General features: G+C 35.0%; 1 protein-coding gene across 1 annotated transcript; it reads left to right on the plus strand.

The window, feature by feature from the left end:
* The first annotated feature begins 2300 nt into the window (after positions 1-2300).
* On the plus strand, positions 2301-18675 carry eif2s2 (eukaryotic translation initiation factor 2, subunit 2 beta). Its single transcript, XM_056460515.1, has 9 exons — positions 2301-2442; positions 3356-3533; positions 5738-5838; positions 7914-8034; positions 9740-9840; positions 13034-13182; positions 13302-13358; positions 15881-15966; positions 18253-18675. Exons 1-9 carry the CDS (start codon positions 2428-2430, stop codon positions 18426-18428), a joined length of 984 nt encoding a protein of 327 aa, XP_056316490.1. The 5' UTR covers positions 2301-2427; the 3' UTR covers positions 18429-18675.
* Positions 18676-20619: the final 1944 nt, after the last annotated feature.

Consider the following 20619-nt stretch of genomic DNA (forward strand, 5'->3'; position numbering starts at 1 on the left):
TTATATTTATATTTACAAACTATTACACATTTAGTTTGATACATTAGCATCAACATGTAATTTGAGAATGTATCTGTAAAGTATATTTGTGATATATTTTGGAAGCTCTTTATTTACAGTTCTGTATGTATAGTATTACTGGGTTAATAACTCAAAACATATCCCTGAACCTAACCTTAATACATGAAGTTATTTTATAAAATCTATATAAAGTAATGTACATGAACTGTAAAATAAAGTTGTATATTTATGTTTTGTAACTGAAAGATAGTTTCAGTGATCCACGGTGCAAAAACTCCCTAAACGGTAGATCCAAACCAGTTTCCCAATACACATGATGAGCTCCTTGATCAAATGCCACATTATGTAAAGCCAAAACAGTTAATTAAATATGACAAGTAATTATTATTCTGTCTGCCCTCTGATTTTGATATATGCCAATAAATGATTCTTGTTCTAAATAAGTATACTGTAAGTATATACAGTAGCAATGAGATTTGATAAATTGTCTATATATATTTGACATTGAATGTGTAAAATATCTTTATTATATATTTTTATACATTTTTAAACACAAACACACACACACACACACACACACACACACACACACACACACACACACTTGTGTGATATTCAGCTGTACAGCAAAACATGATGTAATTAAACATAGAGATAGTTTCAGTGATTAAGCAAAAATACCTAAATATTAGATCAAATGCAGTTTCTCATTGCACACGATGAACTAATTGATGAAATGTTTCTGTTTATACGTGCTAATAGGTAATACTTAAAATGACAATTAAATAATAATTACAAAACGAATACAGAAATGTGCTGCATTGTGATCCTCAAATTTTTTTTATGTCAACAAATGTCTCTTGTAATAAATCAAGGGTTTTTGGTTTTATTTCTGAATGACATTTTAGTGGGTTTCTTCTGTACAGTAATCAAAATGTATGTGACACTGAGAATTTATGGGAAATATGCCAATGATAAATAAATAGAAATAATATGTATGTTCTTTAAAGGGGTAGTTCAACCAAAAATGTTTAAAATTTCCTGTTCATTTACTCACCCACTGGTCATCCAAGATGTATGTGATTTTTTTCATCTGAAATAAATGAATTTCAATTGATGTACTGTTTGCTAGCATAGGACAATATTTAGCTGATGTAAAATTATTTAAAAATCTGGAATCTGTAGTTTAAAAATAAAACATTCATTTAATTAATATTATATGCATATTATTATTTATTAAAATTATGTTTTGACAAATTAAATAAAGGAAATTTTTAAAAATGTTTTCATAGAAGATTAACTTAATATTCTAATTAAGATAAAATTTGAATGAAAATAAAAATCGATAATTTAGACATACTCTGTGGTCCAGAGTCACATTTATTAAACAAACAAAACACAGCTGGGTGAAGAAAGAGAAAACCCTACTGGTGTAATCGCATGTAACTCCTGAGCTGACTTCTGTTCGTGTTTCAGAGAACAAAACGCTTTAATGTTATTTCCAACCCAGTTTCTCATTGCACACGATGACCTCGTAGATCAAAAGTTGCAGTTCATATATGGAGGCAAACAGGCGTTTAGGAAAGTAATGTTTTGTATTGATGTTAGTTCTTGCTGAGAAAATAATGGCAACTCACCTTTTACCTCAGGGACTGTATTTGATATAAAAGTGAGAAGTTCTCATGCATGTGTTGTGCTCTGTGACGCAAGATTCAGCACTGTTGTCAAAAGCAGACAGGAATGGAGGACGCAGGAAAAGGCTTTAGCTGTCTGGGAGCCAGGGATCCCACTGCAATTTTAAACAGATTAGAGGAATAAAATGGTTTGCAAGCCATTATGAGCATGAAGCAGGCAGGTCTGGTTCTCCTCTGGAGGAAGCTTTGAGGATATTGTTGAGGAGATTTGAAGAATGCAAGACGCCATGTTTACACCTGCTCAAGCCATGCAGTTTAGAAACCAATTTAAACATTATTTACCAAGATTTATTGTATCACATAAAAGTAATTCTCCCAGCACACCCGTTTGTTTATGCCAACTCTATCGAGCATTAAGAGTTTTGGTTCACGAGCTCCAAAATCTGATCAAACAAGACATGGAGGGGCTCGGGAGTTCTGCCATACTCCTGAGACACAAAACAAGCCTCACGTTTCTTTGTGAAAACATTTCTGTCTGTTAAAATATGGGACTTTATCGCCTGAGACACAAACGCTTTGACAAAATAGGAGTCTCCTGCGTAGACTACAACTACCACAATGCAATGCGCCTAGCGCTATCTGACGCGCATGCGCATTCAGCTCCGCCCGGCCTGTCGCAGACATCGCGCGTATCGAGGAAGAGTAGACCGTTAAATTTACACTATTATAACGCTGACGTTTTATTCTTGGATTTTCACTACAAACCGACAACATGTCAGGAGACGAGGTTAGTAAACAGTCTCTGTTTATAAAGATTATAGGTTAATGCAGATCAACTTACACAGTCAAAAAGGAAGGACAATTGGGCCTACCAGTTCAGGCTGTGTGGAAACACATGTGCCTACTCGCTTTTTCTAGATCTTTTTGTCATTAGCCTGGCTAGTTTCATATCAAATGTCTTACATTTCTCTAATTGTCTTGGCAGTTTATTGACAAAACGTAATATGGTACTGTAATCGGAGTTTAGTCATAATAGCATGTTTTTCGACAGTTTCGACGATGATGTCTGTTTGGACATTGTGATACCAGGGTTCTTTTAGTTGTCTAACGTTACCATGGTATTACTTTATTTATTTTTTGTTTGCAACCATAATGCTATTTGTGTTCATGACTATTTTGTGTGCTTTTGCTATCTTTGATTCTTTTTGTAGACCTTGGGACCTTACCGATATTGTTTTGTGGAAGTACCATGTTTTCCTACAATATTACCGTAGTATTCTTGAAGAATCATGTACATACTACTATATATGAACGTTATAGTTCAATAATACAATAAACAGTAGTCTTTAAAAAAGCTAAAGATTATGTAACTTGCATTTCAGCACCATGACATGTGTATAATACTAGATAAATATAATGATGCAATACCTGCCCAAAAAATGGTTGTCTTGTAATTTTGATATTATTACTTTTAAAAAAAACATTATTTTGTTGTTACCCCAATGCTGTAAATTGGCAACTTGAGTTCAGCTACTCCAGGTACATTTTATGTGTTTTATAAAATAAAAAAAAGATCATGGTTGACATCTAAGATAGCTTTAATCAGATTATTTCTGACTGGTCAGTAGGATTTTCTGGCCTTTGTTGCTGGGGTGTTCTCAATCTCATCTCATTAAACTCTTGCTTTTTTGTCCTCCCAGATGATATTTGATCCCACTATGACCAAGAAGAAGAAAAAGAAGAAGAAGCCCTTCATGCTGGAGGAAGATGGTGGAGAGGGAGGAGATGAAGGCCAGCAAGTGGAAGCAAAAGAGATTGAGGCTGACGGTGGTGAGGAGAGAGAGTTCGATCTCGATGAAGATGAGGGGAGGAAGAAGGGTAAAGCGCATGCCATTTCATTCTGCATTAATAATCTCTGCCTAGTTTACTATGCTAATAGAGGGATGCTTCGAGAACACAAAACAATATTGATAACCATCCCTGATCAGTGCCCAAATTTTCCCCCAGAATCTTATAATAGCCAATTAGATTTTAAATGCACTAAATAACTTGTTGTAAATGAGTTAAAATTTTTAAGTGGAATATTTAGGTTGCTATAAGACAAGTTCTCTTTGCATGTACAATAGTAACAATTTACAATAAATCAACTACTAGGCCTGTCTCAATAATCAGTATATCGACTAATCCCACAACACATGGACATGTCCTCAAACATTTTTGGTGATGCAACATATATTGCCCATACATAAAAACAATTCTAGCAACATTTCAGCTCTCTACTGGAGGTGTCAGTATGGTTAAAAACGCTATAGTATAAATTACTATAGTATATTTTCATGTGAGTGTCTGACGGCTAAAATAGATCTGTTACTTTTTTCTAGTTCTTTTCACCTTGGACATTTTTGTTAACAATTTTTTTGTTTCGGATAAATATGTTTTCACATTTTGATTACAATGCCTGATTGTTAAAGAGTTAAAATGACTAGTTAAATGAAATGTTTTTAAAAACAAAATATTATGTGTTCTTTGGAAGAGTGTACATGCTTAATGATGCCATTATAGTATCAAAATGGTCTTAAAATGACAATAATATTGTTTATCACAATAAATTTTGGTTCTATATATCGTAACATTAAAAAATAAATATTGTGACAGGCCTATGACAATAAAACATATTCATAAAATTGAAATCTACCCTGTATGGGTGTTTCCCAGAGATGGTTTGCAGCTGGTAGGGCATCCGCTGTGTAAAACATGTGCTGGATAAGTTGGCTGTTCATTCTGCTGTGGCGACCCCTGAATATTAAAGGGACTAAGCTGACAAGAAAATGAAAGAAACAATGAATGAAATCAACCCTAAATAATCAAAATATTGCAAAATAAAAACAAGGCTATATTAATAATTTTCTGCATCAGAAACAGTATTTACCTGCAGATAATATTAATCAATTGTGTAGTTTATGCATGTGGCATGAAAATGAACATGCATTAATAGTGAAAAAAGATAGCAACTTCAATAAGATAAAACTAACAAAACATGCCATCCAACTCAAGTGATGCATTTAGTTAATTATCTCTGTGCTTTAAGCATCTAAATCTGTTTGCTTGCAGTTATTTGTAAACTGCTGTGAAGTTCAACAATAATAAAATAACTTATTTTTTTCCTATGTATCACATCTTTTTTTGTCTTTTTAGATTAAATTGTAGAACATAGTATTGATCAGAACCGGTATCGATAAGCAATATGGATCTCAATAAAATCTAAATGATCCCCATCCTTAGGAATGACAAGAAGACATGTATAGAACACAATAATCAATATATCGACTTATCGCACAACACATGAACATGACCTCAATCATTTTTGGTGATGAAATTTACATCGCCCATACATAAAAATCAATTCTACCAACATTTTAGCTAATCCTTTATCTCTGTTGGAGGTGTCAGTGTCAGTATGGTTAAAAACACTATAGTTTTTACTATAACATACTTTAGTGGGTGTCTGACACCTGAAAACGGATCTGGTAGCAGATATTGCAGCCTCTGTTTTTACCATGCACTTTTTTGTTAACATTTCTTATTATTTATTTATGATGCGCATTTTGACATTCTGAGTCCAATGTCTGATTATTAAAATGTTAAAATGACTATAATTAAATGAAATATTCTTAAGATTAAAATATGATGTGTTCTTTGGAAGAGTGTACTTGCATTTTGATGCTATTATATTGTCATTCTGCCATTATAGAATGAGTGGCTTAAAATGACAATAATATCGTTCATCGCAATATATTTTGGTACAACAAAAAATAGATATCATGACAAGCCTAAACATGTATTGAAATGAATCTCTGAAGTTTAGTTAAAAAACAAATTCTGAAATGCTTTGTGGCCTAAGTAATGTAATACTAAACATGTAATAAGTGTGCATAATCATTTTCATGTGTTCAATTTTGCATTATCAATGTAATAATATAGAATGTTTATTTAAAAAATATTTATTGTACTCGGCATGTTTCCTTTTGTGAATTCCTGTGTTGAATAAAAACCTGACGGCTCGATTTGTTTGAATAATCCAGAAGCATCAGATGACCTTGATGACTTAAACTTCTTTAACCAGAAGAAAAAGAAAAAGAAGAACAAGAAATATGCAGATGCTGAGCTTGAAGAGGGAATGAAGGTCAGTTGAGTGTTTGCACATGTACAGTCCATTGGTTTCATGGCTGTAATTGTTTTTTAATGAAAGATATTTTGATTATGAATGCGATTTCTTTCAGTGGCCTTGGTTTCTTTTAAGAAATAAATTGATATCTGATATGACACGTAGGGCTGCACGATTCTGGCTAAAATGTGAATCACGATTTTTTTTTTGTCAATTAAGATCACGATTCTTTCTCACGATTCTTTAGATGTAAAATAAAGGTTATTATGAGTAGACTATTATTATTGTTAATTCCCAAACATATCGCACCTTGGAATCATAAGGTTCTATCTGCGTTCTGAATGATTTTGAGATATTGAGCTTCAAAGTTTTTGAAATCCATAAAGCAAACAGTATATGTGCAACATTTGTTTTTTTTTAAAAAGTCTTAAAATGTAAACAATAAGTTGTCATTTAATAAGAATATGTCAATAACAAAAATGTCAGATAGAACCTTATAATTCTAAAGTGACAATATGGTGAAACAATAATAATATTAGACCTATGTGTAGGTCTACTGTTGCTTAAAATGGTAAAGTTTGTTCAGTCATTGTGGTGGACTTGAAGAGACTTTCAATATGTCCTGTTTTTGTAAATCACAGTAAAATGATGACATCAGAATATAACTATTAATAATTATGAAACTGAATTATTATGTTTAAGACATGTGCTTGTCATCTGTCATTGGCAGCATTATTAGACCATTTGTTTTCACTGGTAAAATCAGACATTTGTCATTATCAGATTTCTTCTTGCATTATATTTAACACTATCTAAGCTAGGGTAGCTATACTGACACTGTAAAACATTTATTTTCATGCACAACACTGTGTCAGCTATGAAAGAAAAAACATATCAAATGCTTGTCATAATCATAACCGTAAATTGCGGTATGATCATTTAAATGATGTGCGGCCAGTTTCATTTTCACCTCCTAGTAAAACACACACATGCAAATCATTCTTTCAGCGCGGCTCTCAAACGATCGCTCTGTGCAACAAACAGAACGATATTTACAACTTTATTACTTATTTACAGCCTATGTAGGTTCTGTTCACTAATGTAGCCTTCGTTGGCGTGCTGCGTGTGTTTCTGGGTGAATTATACCTTATAAATACAGTATGTGACACTTTTAACGCCATTTGAACATGTTCATGTTACTGTGAAGACTTGTGCGACTGCCTTTAAGATTCTCTCCTGACCTTAAAAATATAATTGGCTGAATCGTAGAAAAGCTCAATTAAGATCGAGTGTAGGGTCGAATCGAGATCGAGATCTTTTTTTCGATTAATCGTGCAGCCCTAATGACACGTCATATTCTGTTTGCATTTGGAGTTTCAACAATAGCTGTTTCCATCCACCTATTTTTATGGAAATTTTGGATATGTGCATATCAAAATGATTGATGGAAACGCCATGATGTGCATTCATTTTGAAAATGTGCATAAAAACATATCGGCATCACTAAGAAACAAACTTTTTATACACGTAAACTACAATAGGAAAAACTTACCGAACAATTCCAGTATGCAAATTAATCAAGTCATGTGATGATAAAAATGTGTGTGAATGGACAAACCTGCAGGCTGAGCACATTGTAAACCATCTGAAATGTTGTTTTGGTCATCCTAAAACGTCTGTACTGTTTCAGTATTAGTGTTATTATATTAATAATTACCTCCAGAATAGTCAAGAGCGTCTGTGCTCCGTGTCTCATGCCTTTAAACACCATTACGCGTTCATTGCATGTCGGCATTTGTCTTCTGAAACGCAAGTCATTTATTAAATAAAGAAACGATTCACGAAACGATTCTCTCCTACTGCAGCAAATTCCATTTTTACTGTTGCTATTTGTCACCAGTTAGTCAGGAAGTCACGATTTTGTTCTCTTTGATTTATTGGATGGAAACGCTGCTTAATTCGCACGTCTTTCATACGATATTTCAGGTTTGCGCTTAAATTTAATTCGTATCTTTTGAATTGAAACATAACTACTGTCACACACAAACACATAAAGAGAAATTGTCACTAAATAAACTGCAAATTTCCAAAAGGAGCTGAAGATCGAAACAGAGCCATCAGACACACAAGAGAACGATGACTTCACGCTGCCTATGAAGAAAAAGAAACCTAAAAAAGTCAAAGAGGACACAGACAGTCAAAGCAAAGAGGATGGTAAGTGCATGACTTGAATTGGGAGGTTTTTGTCAATAACTACTATGTTTCAAACATTATTAAAATTGCTTTACAGTGGTCCCTCGATATAATGCGGTTTGCTTTTCACGACCTCACAGATTTACCGGATTTTTTTTTTGGTGCAATTTGACATGCCTTTTTCTACAACGCATTGTGTTTTGCATCCTGATTAGTGCATTGTGTTCTGCGCCCTGATTGGCTGTAGACCATTGTCAATCAATCTTCGTGCCGTGTCACCTGTACAGTACAGAATGTGTTCAGCTTGCCAAACTTGCATAAATCTTCGATCGCTAGCAGTGCGACTCTGAAGATCTGTACTGTATGTTTGCAAGTTTTCTCCCCACAATGTCGATGAAATATTCTGCACCATCAAAGGCACCTGCGGTAGCACCTAAAAGGCAGAGGAAGATGCTAACCATCGCACAAGTTGAACTTCTGGACATGCTAAAGAAAGGCAGAAGTCATGCGGCTGTAGGGTGCCATTACGGAATAAATATGGTTTTGATCTTTGGTCTCATTCTATAATACTGGACTTATTTTTTTATGAAAATTTGAACTTTGAAAGTGTTTAAACAAGAGAAAAGTGTGGAAATCTTAATTCCTGTCAGAAAAATGTATAAAGTGGGGTTTACAGCCTTAAAACCTCTATAATAATTAAAATAAAGCTACTTCACGGACCTAATGTGGGTTGTTTTTAATACGTGACTCCCGCGATTAACGAGGGACCACTGTATTGAGAAAAAAAACCTCTAAAATTTATTTGCACTGGTTAATATGTCACGTATTATAATTTCTTTGTGAAATAATGTCAAATAAGGTTACCGGTAGCCCTAAAACAACGAACATTTTACAATTTTTTTCAGTTTAGGAGTATTATGAACAGAAAATAGAAGTATAAAATAAACAGAAGTCATTGTGGCATGCCCTATAAACTATTTAATAAATGTCTAACCTAAGCATGTTTATAAGTCTAGTGGTGGGTTGTGCATTATACAGATACTCATATGCCTTTCATTTAGTAGTGATGTTAATGCCATTATATAATTCTCTTTGCATTTTAGATGAAGTGAAAAATTATGTAATGTAGGGCTGCACGATATTGGAAAAATCTGAAATGATCATATTTTATTGTTTCGCAATAAATATAGCGATTGTGAATACAGTTTCACAAGATAGTTTGAATAGCACTATTTGATGTTTCTTGGGAGTCTAATTGAATTCAGGTAGAAGAATTTAATTACAATGCAAAAAAATAACACTTTTTTTACTTTATCTTGTTTCTGATCCAAATATCCCCCCCAAAGTTTTTTTAGACCAAATAAAATATTTAGTTTTCATCGTCAGAAGGAATAAATGAAATTTGAGTTTTTTTGCTTGTTTTGGGGAAATTATCTGCCAGTGAAGTAAAATAATCTTGTTTTCGCTTTGAAATGTTGATATTTGGACTAGAAACAGACAAAAATTCTATATAAGAAATGTGTTTTTTTGCATAAATCATATAAATTCACTATAAATAAAGTGATTAAATACAATTCTGTGGCTCCTGGTCAAATATAAATCAGACTGGACATGGCATATCTTTGCGATGTGAATATTGTAAATGTGTGATATCGATGCTGAAATGACATCTTGTGCAGCCGTAATGTAATATTTACAGCCTAATTGTGTGCTGTTTGTGTGGAAGGTGTCGAAGATGATGACAGTAAAAACGCTGATGACATCACATTCAGCACACAGACGGGCCCTGCGTGGGCAGGATCAGAAAGAGATTACACTTATGATGAGGTAAATGGCAGAAAACGTGGCTTGCTGTGTGCGTGTGTGTGTGTGTGTGTTTCAGGTGATGAAGGGCCAGAGTCTTCTGCCATCTGGTTCCTTTGTTGGCAGAGTATATCTTGCCTGCTAACTTGTCTTTTATGAGACATGCTGGAAATGACTACAACTGATATGTGGAGTAGTTTTATTGGTTGTAGTCAGTTGGTTGTATAAGTCAGTTCTCATCAAGATCACATGCGTGTAGTTTATCATGGCAACTGGAGACGTGTTTCAGCAACCTTTGATAACCAGAATGTTGCAAAATACAATTTTAGTTTAGTTTAAAAGATTTTTTTTTATTTAAACTAAGACTAAGCAATCATTTTAATACAAAAAACAACAACAACAACTTGCCATGTCAACAGCACAACCCAAACTCCTCCAGGCCACAAATACAACTCAAAGACAGGCATGAAACACTAAAGGCATTAAAAATCACATATTATATATATATATATATATATATATATATATATATATATATATATATATATATATATATATATATATATATATATATTAAATATAAAGATTTTAAAGAGTGTTAAATATATAGATTTATAGATATAAATATATAGATTTTATGTTTTCATATAATAAAAAAATGCTTTTTAATTTTTTATATTTATTGCAAAGAGATACGATTCACAACAGCTGTCAGACATTTTTACAGCAAATTCTCTTCATCAAGGAAAGAAAACTAAAGCAACACATCCCTTTACATCAGAGGTATCAAACTCAGTTTCTGGAGGGCCACAGCTGTGCATAGTTTAGTTCCAACCCTGCTTCAACACACTTACCTGTAGGTTTGAAACAAGCCTAAAAGATTCAATTAGTTTTATTAGGATAAATATGAAGCCGTTGTTTAAATAGGGTTGGAACTAAACTGTGCAGAGCTGCAGCCCGCCAGGAACTGAGTTTGACACCTGTGTTATACATGATACTCCATTAATACAAAAACTATTTACCAAAGTTACCAGGCCATTAAAAAATCCTTTGTGTTTAGCCCTGGATAAGTCTAAAATTCATTCATTATGGTCTTAAAAGCGTCTTAAAAAGGCTTAAATTTGACTTGGAGAGACCTGCAGAAATCCTGTTCCTAGATGCCATGATTGAAGAGGCAATGGTTCAGCAAGAGTCAGGAAAAGCAACCAAAAAATTGTGAGAATACGTAAAAATCCTTCTCCCAAACATACAAAAATAATTGAAAAAAAATAAGTTCTCAGATAAAGACACGAAAGATGGAGTTGTTATCGAAATTCAATGTCAGCAGAGAGCAGCTCAATAAAACATGACTACTTCATACTTTTTGCGCCCTCATTCAAATTTGGTAAAAACGTACTGTATTTTTTTATGTGTGTTTATTTGCATGAGTTGATTAGTCATAACATCAATAAAAACATTTGTGACAGGTAGTGTGAATGATGCGAAATGAGACATGTTTGCATGGTGTTCGACTCGGTTACAACAAAATTTAACTGGAGAGGAAGTGTTTGCATGAGACGAACAGCATCTTTCAGGTAATCTAGAGTAAATGATGTGATGGTCATGTTTCTGAACCCAGTATGAGATTAAGATTAATGACGACTTTCAGGCAGTTCTGAACTGATTCTTTCTTTTATGAGCCATTAACACTTTTATCCTGCAGTCTGATCCTTGAAGTTTGAAGACCTTTTACATTCAGAAACTGCTTTATTAAAGCTACATGAATTGCAACATCCAAAACAACAATGTGGGGTCACATTAAAACAGAAAATGTTTTTTTACTGTGGATATAACAATTTACTCAACTTATGATTCAATAAGTTTGACAATACAGATCTCAAGCTATGAGTTTTTCTTTAACAAAATGCGTCAAGATTTAAAAAGGAACACGTGGCCTTTTATTAGTTCTCAAAAACTGTACATAGTACAATAAAAATATATACTCACTGGCCACTTTATTGGGTACACTTGTCCAACTGCTCGTTAATGCAAATTTCTAATCAGGCAATTGCATGGCAGCAACTCAATGCATTTAGGCATATAGACATGGTCAAGGTGATCTGCTGCAGTTCAAACCGAGCATCAGAATGGGGAAGAAAGCTGATTTAAGTGACTTTGAATGTGCCATATGGGCTGGTCTGATTATTTCAGAAACTGCTGATCTACTGGGGTTTTCATGCACAACCATCTCTAGGGTTTACAGAGAATGGTCCGAAAAAGAGTAAATATCCATGGAGCGGCAGATCTGTAGTCACAAATGCCTTGTTGATACCAGCGGTCAGAGGAGATTGGCCAGACTGGTTCGCGCTGATAGAAAGGCAACAGCAACTCGAATAACCACTCGTTACAACTGAGGTATGCAGAAGAGCATCTCTGAACGCACAACACGTCAAACCTTGAGGCGGATGGGCTACAGCAGCAGAAGACCACATTGGGTGCCACTCCTGTCAGCTAAGAACAGGAAACTGAGACTACAGTTCGCACAGGCTCAACAAAATTGGACAATAGAAGATTGGAAAAACGTTGCCTGGTCTGATGAGTCTCGATTTCTGAGGCGATATTTGCATAGTAGGGTCAGAATTTGGCATCAATAACATGAAAGCATGGATTTAACCTGCTTTGTATCAATGGTTCAGGCTGGTGGTGGTGGTGTAATGGTGTGGGGGATATTTTCTTGGCACACTTTGGGACCATTTGTACCAACTGAGCATCGTGTCAACGCCACAGCCTACCTGGTTATAGTTGCTGACCATGTCCATCACTTTATGACCACAGGGTACCCATCTTCTGATGGTTACTTCCGACCCAATAACGCACCATGTCATAAAGCGCGAATCATCTAAGACTGGTTTGTTGAACATGACAATGAGTTCACTGTACTCAAATGGCCTCCACAATCACTAGATCTCAATCCAATAGAGCACCTTTTAAAAATTTTTACAGAAACTTTGAGTTTGCAGCAAATATAATGGTTCCTGCTGTTCAAAACATGAGGAACAACTTTACGTATTTGAATTGAGTTTCAAAGGGATCACGAGGGAATCTTCTCTGACTCCAAAACATTTGATTACTCTTGAAACTAAATAATGAGTTCATAAATTATTTTTATTTGTTAAATAATGACTGGTTGGATCAGCTCTTAAGATTAAAAGTGCCTGAAAATATCACATCGTTTCAGCTTTTGAACAGGGTCTTTAACATCATGAGGGAAAAGAATCCAGACATGGTCGCCGGAGAGAAGAGGAAGTTTGTGATGAAGCCTCCTCAGGTGGTGCGGGTCGGCACTAAGAAGACCTCCTTCGTAAACTTCACAGACATCTGCAAACTGTGAGTCAAACAGACGCTGCACTTTCTGGTTTGAGTTTGTTCTCTGAATACCTGGAATGTCAAATATTTCCCATAATTTTATAGTTTCTAATCCTCCAATTCTGCTTTTCTTCTGACAGGTTGCATCGACAGCCAAAACATCTTTTGGCTTTTTTGTTGGCTGAGTTAGGTACAAGGTGAGTATTATATTATTATTATTATTATTATTATTATTATTATTATTAGCTCTTCCCATAAATACAGAATAGCTAGTTTTAAAAGATTAGAGGTGCTTTTTTTTAAAGAATTAAGCAATTATTTAGCATAAAAATCAGCATTTCATGACAAGCCCCAGGTTTTCAGCGCTTAACATATCTGTTGAACCGATGTTCAGTGTATTCCAGTAAAACGTTTAAATCATTATGTTTTTCTAGGGAGCGACAGCTTACTTTTGTACTCCGTTCCAGGAAAGAGCTTATTAAGCTGTTCTGTCCATATATTATTATATAATCTGTAAGTGAACTATTATTTATGGGAGCACGGCTGAACCAGTGGTTGTTTTTCTTCATTGAACAACAAACCTTGCAAAATATTGTCTCAGAATCTGGCAAGCTCTGGGTTTATTTTTCCAGTGTGTGTCTGCGCGACTGAATACCTCCACCAGAATACTGCATTTTTTAGCTGAAGGCATTTCACATGATGTCAGAGAGAAACATGAATTAATTGAGAAAGGCATCAGTGACCCTGTGAGGCGTTATTAAAAGTAAAGCAGACTGATTTACATCTATCTCATGAGAAGACCAGTCCATTGGTTTTTCTGTATTTACAGATGATTTTAGTTTTGACAGCTCAGTGTTAAGGCAGAGACAACAAGCCGCTGTTTGGCGATTAGGCAGCATCAGGGCATTGGTGAGCGTCTGTCAGGCTAGTTTGTTTGGTGTGTTCTTCACGTTGGAGAAAATTTGCCCAATTTAGCATGTAGAATCAGTGTTAGTGATGGAGAATGATTTGTAGCTGAACAGCCAATCGGATCGGAGTGCAAGAACAAACTGAAGTGACCAAACTAAGCAAATGACAAGTCAAAAGGGAACAGAAATAAGCCGGCTATTGTTTTGTCTCATTTCATTAATATTTGCAAGCAATATGGATAATCAGCAGGGCTGGGCGCTGTGGCCTTCTTAAAAAAAAAAAAGAATTGTAAAAAAAATTGCAAAAATATTGATTTGGAAGTGAAGCAGTCGTTGTTTTTCAGCCTTCATAAAGTACATAAACAGTTATTCCCTCTATAAAATCCATCTTAGCCATTTAGCAATGAAGCTAGAGTCACCAGGCAGACAGAAGCCCTGCCCATCACGTGAATCAGCGTCTATTGTGAAGTGGATTTGATGCGCGAATGAAGTGAGTAAACTCAATATCTTGATGCGTCTATTTACGCACGAATAGCACGACTTATCCGCGCGTACCGTGTCTGGTGTGATCACAGATAGCTTACAAAAGCTATTGTAAAACATGCCATTTTCTTTTAAATGTTTACATTAATGGAGTTTAATTTATTTTCATTAAAGTGGAAATCAATGTACAAAATAATGTAAGCTTGAGTGCTTCACTTCCACTTTAAGATGTAAATCAATTTATTCCCCCACTAAAAATGGTTGAAGATTATTAACTTTTATAATTAGCTTAAGCATATTATTATATAATTATAGGATTTAAAAGATGATAGAAAAAAAATAAGTACCCTCAACACCCTTGTTTACAGTACAGATATTTTCAGTAATGAACGGCTGGTATACGTAATTTATACCGAAACAATGTTAAATGTGTTAGAGAGAAAAACGATTTTTTAAAATTTCATTCAAACAAATCGATGTAAACTACACAAGTTATCGAGTTAATCGATAAAATAGATTTATCGTCCAGCTTTAATTATCAGATTTGCATAACAATATCGATTTGCATTTATTTGCTCTCTGTTGAGTGAAAGTACTATAAAAATAGTACATAAACTCTGCTTTGTTTATGGTTTGTATGTGTGCAGCACTAGTTCTGGTTCACCTTTGTGGAATGATAATATTGATTAATGCCACCTGTGGGTATGAAAAGACACGTCCTCTCAGGCAGAAAGAGTTTTTGTGTCCATCAACTGGGCTCTAATTTGGTGTGTTCATGCACAATTTTGGTCCAAATCCAGCCGACCCAAAGTGACAACAAAGTTGGTTTCATCAGTGCTAGTTCTTTAATGTCAGCTTGGTGTGTCCCGGGCTTTATGTGCAGAATTGTTCTGTTTTGTGTCTATTAACAGGAATATTGTGATTCAGACAGAGTATTGACCTTACTCTAAAATGTAGATGTGCGCTCAGTTTTTGTGATGGTTTTCGAACTTCCAATTCAGTTGCATATGGAAAAAGTGACTAAGAACAATAAACAGCAGAAAACGATCAAACTACTTGCTCTACAAACAAGTGTTTATGACTATACAGACAAAGCAGAATAATATAATACGAAAATGTCAGTTTGCAACATCAAGCAGCAAAACGAGCTGTTTTTAATGTCTAAAAGTGAATGAGACTGAAGTCTTGAGCCAAAGAGATTTAAATGGCTGCGCCCACTCATACGTGAAGAATAAGGTCAATAGAAATAATGGAGTTTTCTCTGAAATAAACATACTGAAGGTCTTTTTACATTCAGAAATGCTCTAACCACCTTATTCCTTTCTCAGCGGGTCCATAGATGGAAACAATCAGCTCGTCATCAAAGGCAGATTCCAGCAGAAACAGATAGAGAACGTCTTAAGAAGATACATAAGTGAGTGTTTATTTGACTGTCAAACTATAAAAGTGGTCGACATTTATACAGTGCAATTATGGAAATCTAAATCTCTCACACATCTTCAGTTTTCAAACCAGATTTTAAGCTGAATAGGAGTATCTTGCAAAATATCTAGTAAAATATTATGTACTGTCATCATGGCATTAGGAGTTATTAGGAATTAGTTATTAAAACTATTACAGGGTGTCTGCGGGGTCTTAAAAAGTAGTAAAAGTTGATAAATCAGTTATGAGAAAATTAAGGCCCTTAAAAGGTATTAAAGTCTTAATCATTAGTAAATAAGTCTTAAATTTTCTTCAAGCCTTGTCCAAGTTTTTGGTCAGGTGTTTGACTCCAAAAAAGCTTGAATATATTTATTTTCCTTGATTTTTATTCTGGCCGGGTGTGTCCGGCCAAGCTCCTCTGTCTGGGTGATGTCAAGTAATCTGCGACAAACGCGGAAAGGTGATGTGACGCTCTTCACATGTAGCGAAACCATAGAGCAGGGCTATTCAATTTTGTAGCCAAATAGTCTGACCAAGAAATTTAGTTCAGTTGAAAACTGCTGCTATAGTTATGAAGTGACGTGCATCTGTTCAATACAACTTGAGCTGCAGTTGAAGGCTGTGCAGAGCGTGAGTCACCTGACATTAAGCAAGTGAGTGGCGAGAGCAGCCGGAAACATTTGGATACTTAATCGTAAAGGCTTCTCAACACCACGTTTCTGTTGCACAGAACTAAACTGCTGCAACTAAACTAGCGAACAGGTGGCGTAACTTTGTTTAAAGTTCCGAGCTTAAATCATATATTGCGTCTTTTCCGTGCGCAAGTTTGTTATTTCCAATGTAAGAATATATGCCAATATGCATGCACAAGCAGAGCAATGCGCTCTCGCCTTTCAGACACCGAGTAGAAAACATCTCACGCCATAGTGGTGAGAGTTGTGCGTGGCTTTCAGTGAAATGTAAACAAAGTTAGACAAATTATTCAAATGATTATGTATGAACGCAGATGATCGCAACAGATCATTCAAATACTTAGGTAATGTAAAGCTTAAATTCACATTAGACGTGATAACAGTGAAACCAAAATTATTCTTCAGACTATATAATCGTACAATCAAAATCTGTAATCGTTGCATCCATAATTGTTATGCTGTTCATAACATAACATATATGAATGTCTGAATGTAGAAGCCTACTTAAGCAATGCACTGCTTTTGTTGTGCTTTGAAATACAACATTTAAATGTGTGTAAATAAGTCTATTGTACAGTGCACTGATATTATGTAGTTTCAAAATACAATATATTAACATTTAATGTAGAAAAATACAACATGGGTATCTTAAGGAGCAAAAATACAACATATGGGCTCTTATGTGCTGTTGCGTCATCACTCATATTGCAAGTCATATCTCTCCAGCCCCTCATTTGGGATGCTTTTCATGAACAGGCCCCCATGACAAACGAATTGAATAGACCTGCCATACAGCAAAACAGACGGCAAAATGAGATAATGCAAGTTTGCGTACTCCTGGTTGGAGAAAGACCAGTTTAAACCGAGGCTGAAGCCCATCGCTAAAAACAACAGCGTAATTTATTCTTTCAAGCTTTGTTTCTTCCGAGCTTATTTGAGTTTTGTTGCACGGTTGTGCTCCATTGATTGAACTACAACTGTTTATTAAAAACTGTTTATTAAGTTAAAGGTTTGATACTGATTAGAACTTGAAGTGGCAACAAGGTCTTAATATTTTGAAAAGGTCTTTAAAAAGTCATAAGCTATTGAAATTACCTTTAGGATTCCTGCATAAACCCTGTATTATGTTTAAATAGAGTTTTACAAGCAGTTTGAACAGTTGTGTGGCAACACTATGATTATAATCAGCTTTAACCGTGATCACAGTTAATAAAAACAGAAACACTTTGATTGACATTCTCCCTTTGTATGTGTCTTCATAGGGGGAAAGCCCCGCCCACTAGTGATAAGCTCTCATTAGCATAGGACATTAGTTTTTTTAATCTGCCACTATGCTGACGCAGACATTTGTAGCTCCGCCCTCTTTTGAAAAGAGCACAAGCTCATTTGCATTTAAAGCGACAGTCACCAAAACGACACGATTAGGATCAAAGCCTAAAAGGGGAAGATTCAAAGAGTTCTAAAACAATATTTGTCTGATATTTTGAGCTGAAACTTCACACACACACTCTGTTGTTTATTTCATGACTACAATTTGCATTCCATGAGGAGAAATCAACTGAACGCGACGTGTTTTTGTTTTGCAGAGGAGTACGTGACCTGCCACACGTGTCGTTCTCCAGACACCATCCTGCAGAAGGACACGCGCCTGTACTTCCTGCAGTGTGAGACGTGTCACTCGCGCTGCTCCGTCGCCAGCATCAAGACCGGCTTCCAGGCCGTGACGGGCAAGAGGGCACAGCTGCGCGCCAAAGCCAACTAACAGCTGAGCATAAACCCGCTCCAGGTCCAAACCCAACAATCCCACTCACACATCCAGCTCTGCAGAGCTCCAGACGGGCTGTACGCGCGCTCGTGGGTTTGTTGGGTTTGTATGTGGAGCGTCGCAGGGAAACCAAGAGCCTGGAGGATTTTATGAATGAACTGTTGGTGAAATCTGTTGTCGCTGTATTACCTTCAGAAAAGAAAACTAAACAATTGAAATAAAATGCATACCAGCTGGGCAAACACTCGTGCGGTGTACTGTATGTTTCTGAGATGAAGTGTTTCTTTGTCTTGAGAGTCGAGAAGTTTGCTTGAAATGTGCTGCTTTATGATTGCGAACAGATGACCCTATTTCAGCCTCCTGCGTTTAATGTACTTTAAAAGCTCGATTAAATGTCTGATAAAAGAACAGGAAGGTTTTTAAACAAAATTAATATTTTATAAATGTAGTATTAGTTTTATTAATGATCAAAAATCTAATTGGTCAGCTCATTCTTTATGGTTTTTCTGCCGTAAAGGGGAGAATGTTTATTTTATATTGGTAAATGAACTAACACCTTTATAGTGATACAGTATTTCTATTAAATTAAAGTGTTGATACATTTGTTTATTAATCTTTAGTAACATTGGATGATAACGAAGCGGTTTATTGTTACTTTATGATAGCTTAGTTCTATTGTGTACAAATACACAGTGTTGGTGGTAACGCATTACAAGTAATGTGAGTTATGTAATATTTAAGTATTACAATAAGTAATGTGTAAAGTAACGCATTACTTAAAAGTAATATTTGAGTTACTTTTTAGTTTAATTAGATTTTAAACAACAAATTAAAGTAGTCTTAATGAATCACGCAGTCAATGAGAGAATGTGGTTATTATTTTGAACACACTGAAGAAAAGAGGATCGTCTCAATAGACAGTGATTTTATTTAAGACAAATAGTATAAAAGTATAAAAACACATTACTATAATAATCTGTAAATACGGCATGTAGAGCTCTGGGGTCAGGAAGTTCTCAGATGACGTCCTAAAACATATACAGTTGAAATCAAAATTATTAGCCCACCTTTGAATTTTTTTTTCTTTATAGTTTTTTAATATTTCCCAAATTGTTCAGCAGAGCAAGGAAATTTTCACAGTATGTCTGATAATATTTCTTCTTCTGGAGAAAGTCTTATTTGTTTTATTTCAGCCAGAATAAAAGCAGTTTTAAAATTTTTATGATCCTTTTTTTTTTTTTATCCATTACATTTTTTTCCCGTTAGTCTGCAAAACAAACCATCATTATACAATAACTTGCCTAATTACCCTGTCCCGCCTAGTTAACCTTGTTTAGCCTTTAAATGTCACTTTAAGCTGTATAGAAGCGTCTTGAAAAATATCTAGTCAAATAATATTTACTGTCATCATGGCAAAGATAAAATAAATCAGTTATTAGAAATGAGTTATTAAAACTATTATGGTCAGAAATGTGTTGAAAAAATATTCTCTCCGTAAAACAGAAATTGGGGGAAAAAAATAAAGGGGGCTAATAATTCAGGGGGGCTAATTTTTTTTTTTTTAAGGTAAATGTAGGTGTAGCTCTTACAGTGTGTTGTTAATTGCAGAACTCCTCTATTAAAACAGTTAATACAAGTCCTGAAAGAGATCAAGCCTCAGCCAGGTAATAAAAAGTAACTCAAAAGTAGGCCCACATGGAATCTGTGCACGCAGAAATCCGCAGATTGAGTCTTTATTTACTTGTGTAAATTTACACTTTAGTTTTAAAAGAATTTTAGTAATATTATTGATTAATATGAAAGTTTATTTGATTTATTTACTGTACCGTTTGTAAAGTAAAATTTTCTGTCTTTTATTAGATTTATTATGTAAGAGACTTGCTTTGTTTACCAATTATACCGCTCTAACAAAGTGTTCCTCTAATACATCCGTGTCTCCCACAGACACGGAGACTACACCAGACAGTAAAGTGTCGCCCACAATTGAGGCAACTCTCTCCTCAAAGGGTGTTAGTTCAGCATCCCCTGTTCCCCAGCCTCTTCGGTCCACACTTTGACAGTGCGCCGCTGTTTTCCTCTTAACCTGCACGTTTACATCAGACCATTTCTTTTTTTTAATTTGTTCACAGTGCGATGTTCAGACCCCACTGTGTTAACCACGTCAGCTAAACTCTCCCACTCTATTTTT

The sequence above is a fragment of the Danio aesculapii genome, chromosome 6 (assembly GCF_903798145.1).
Source record: "Danio aesculapii chromosome 6, fDanAes4.1, whole genome shotgun sequence".
Lineage (NCBI taxonomy): Eukaryota > Metazoa > Chordata > Actinopteri > Cypriniformes > Danionidae > Danio > Danio aesculapii.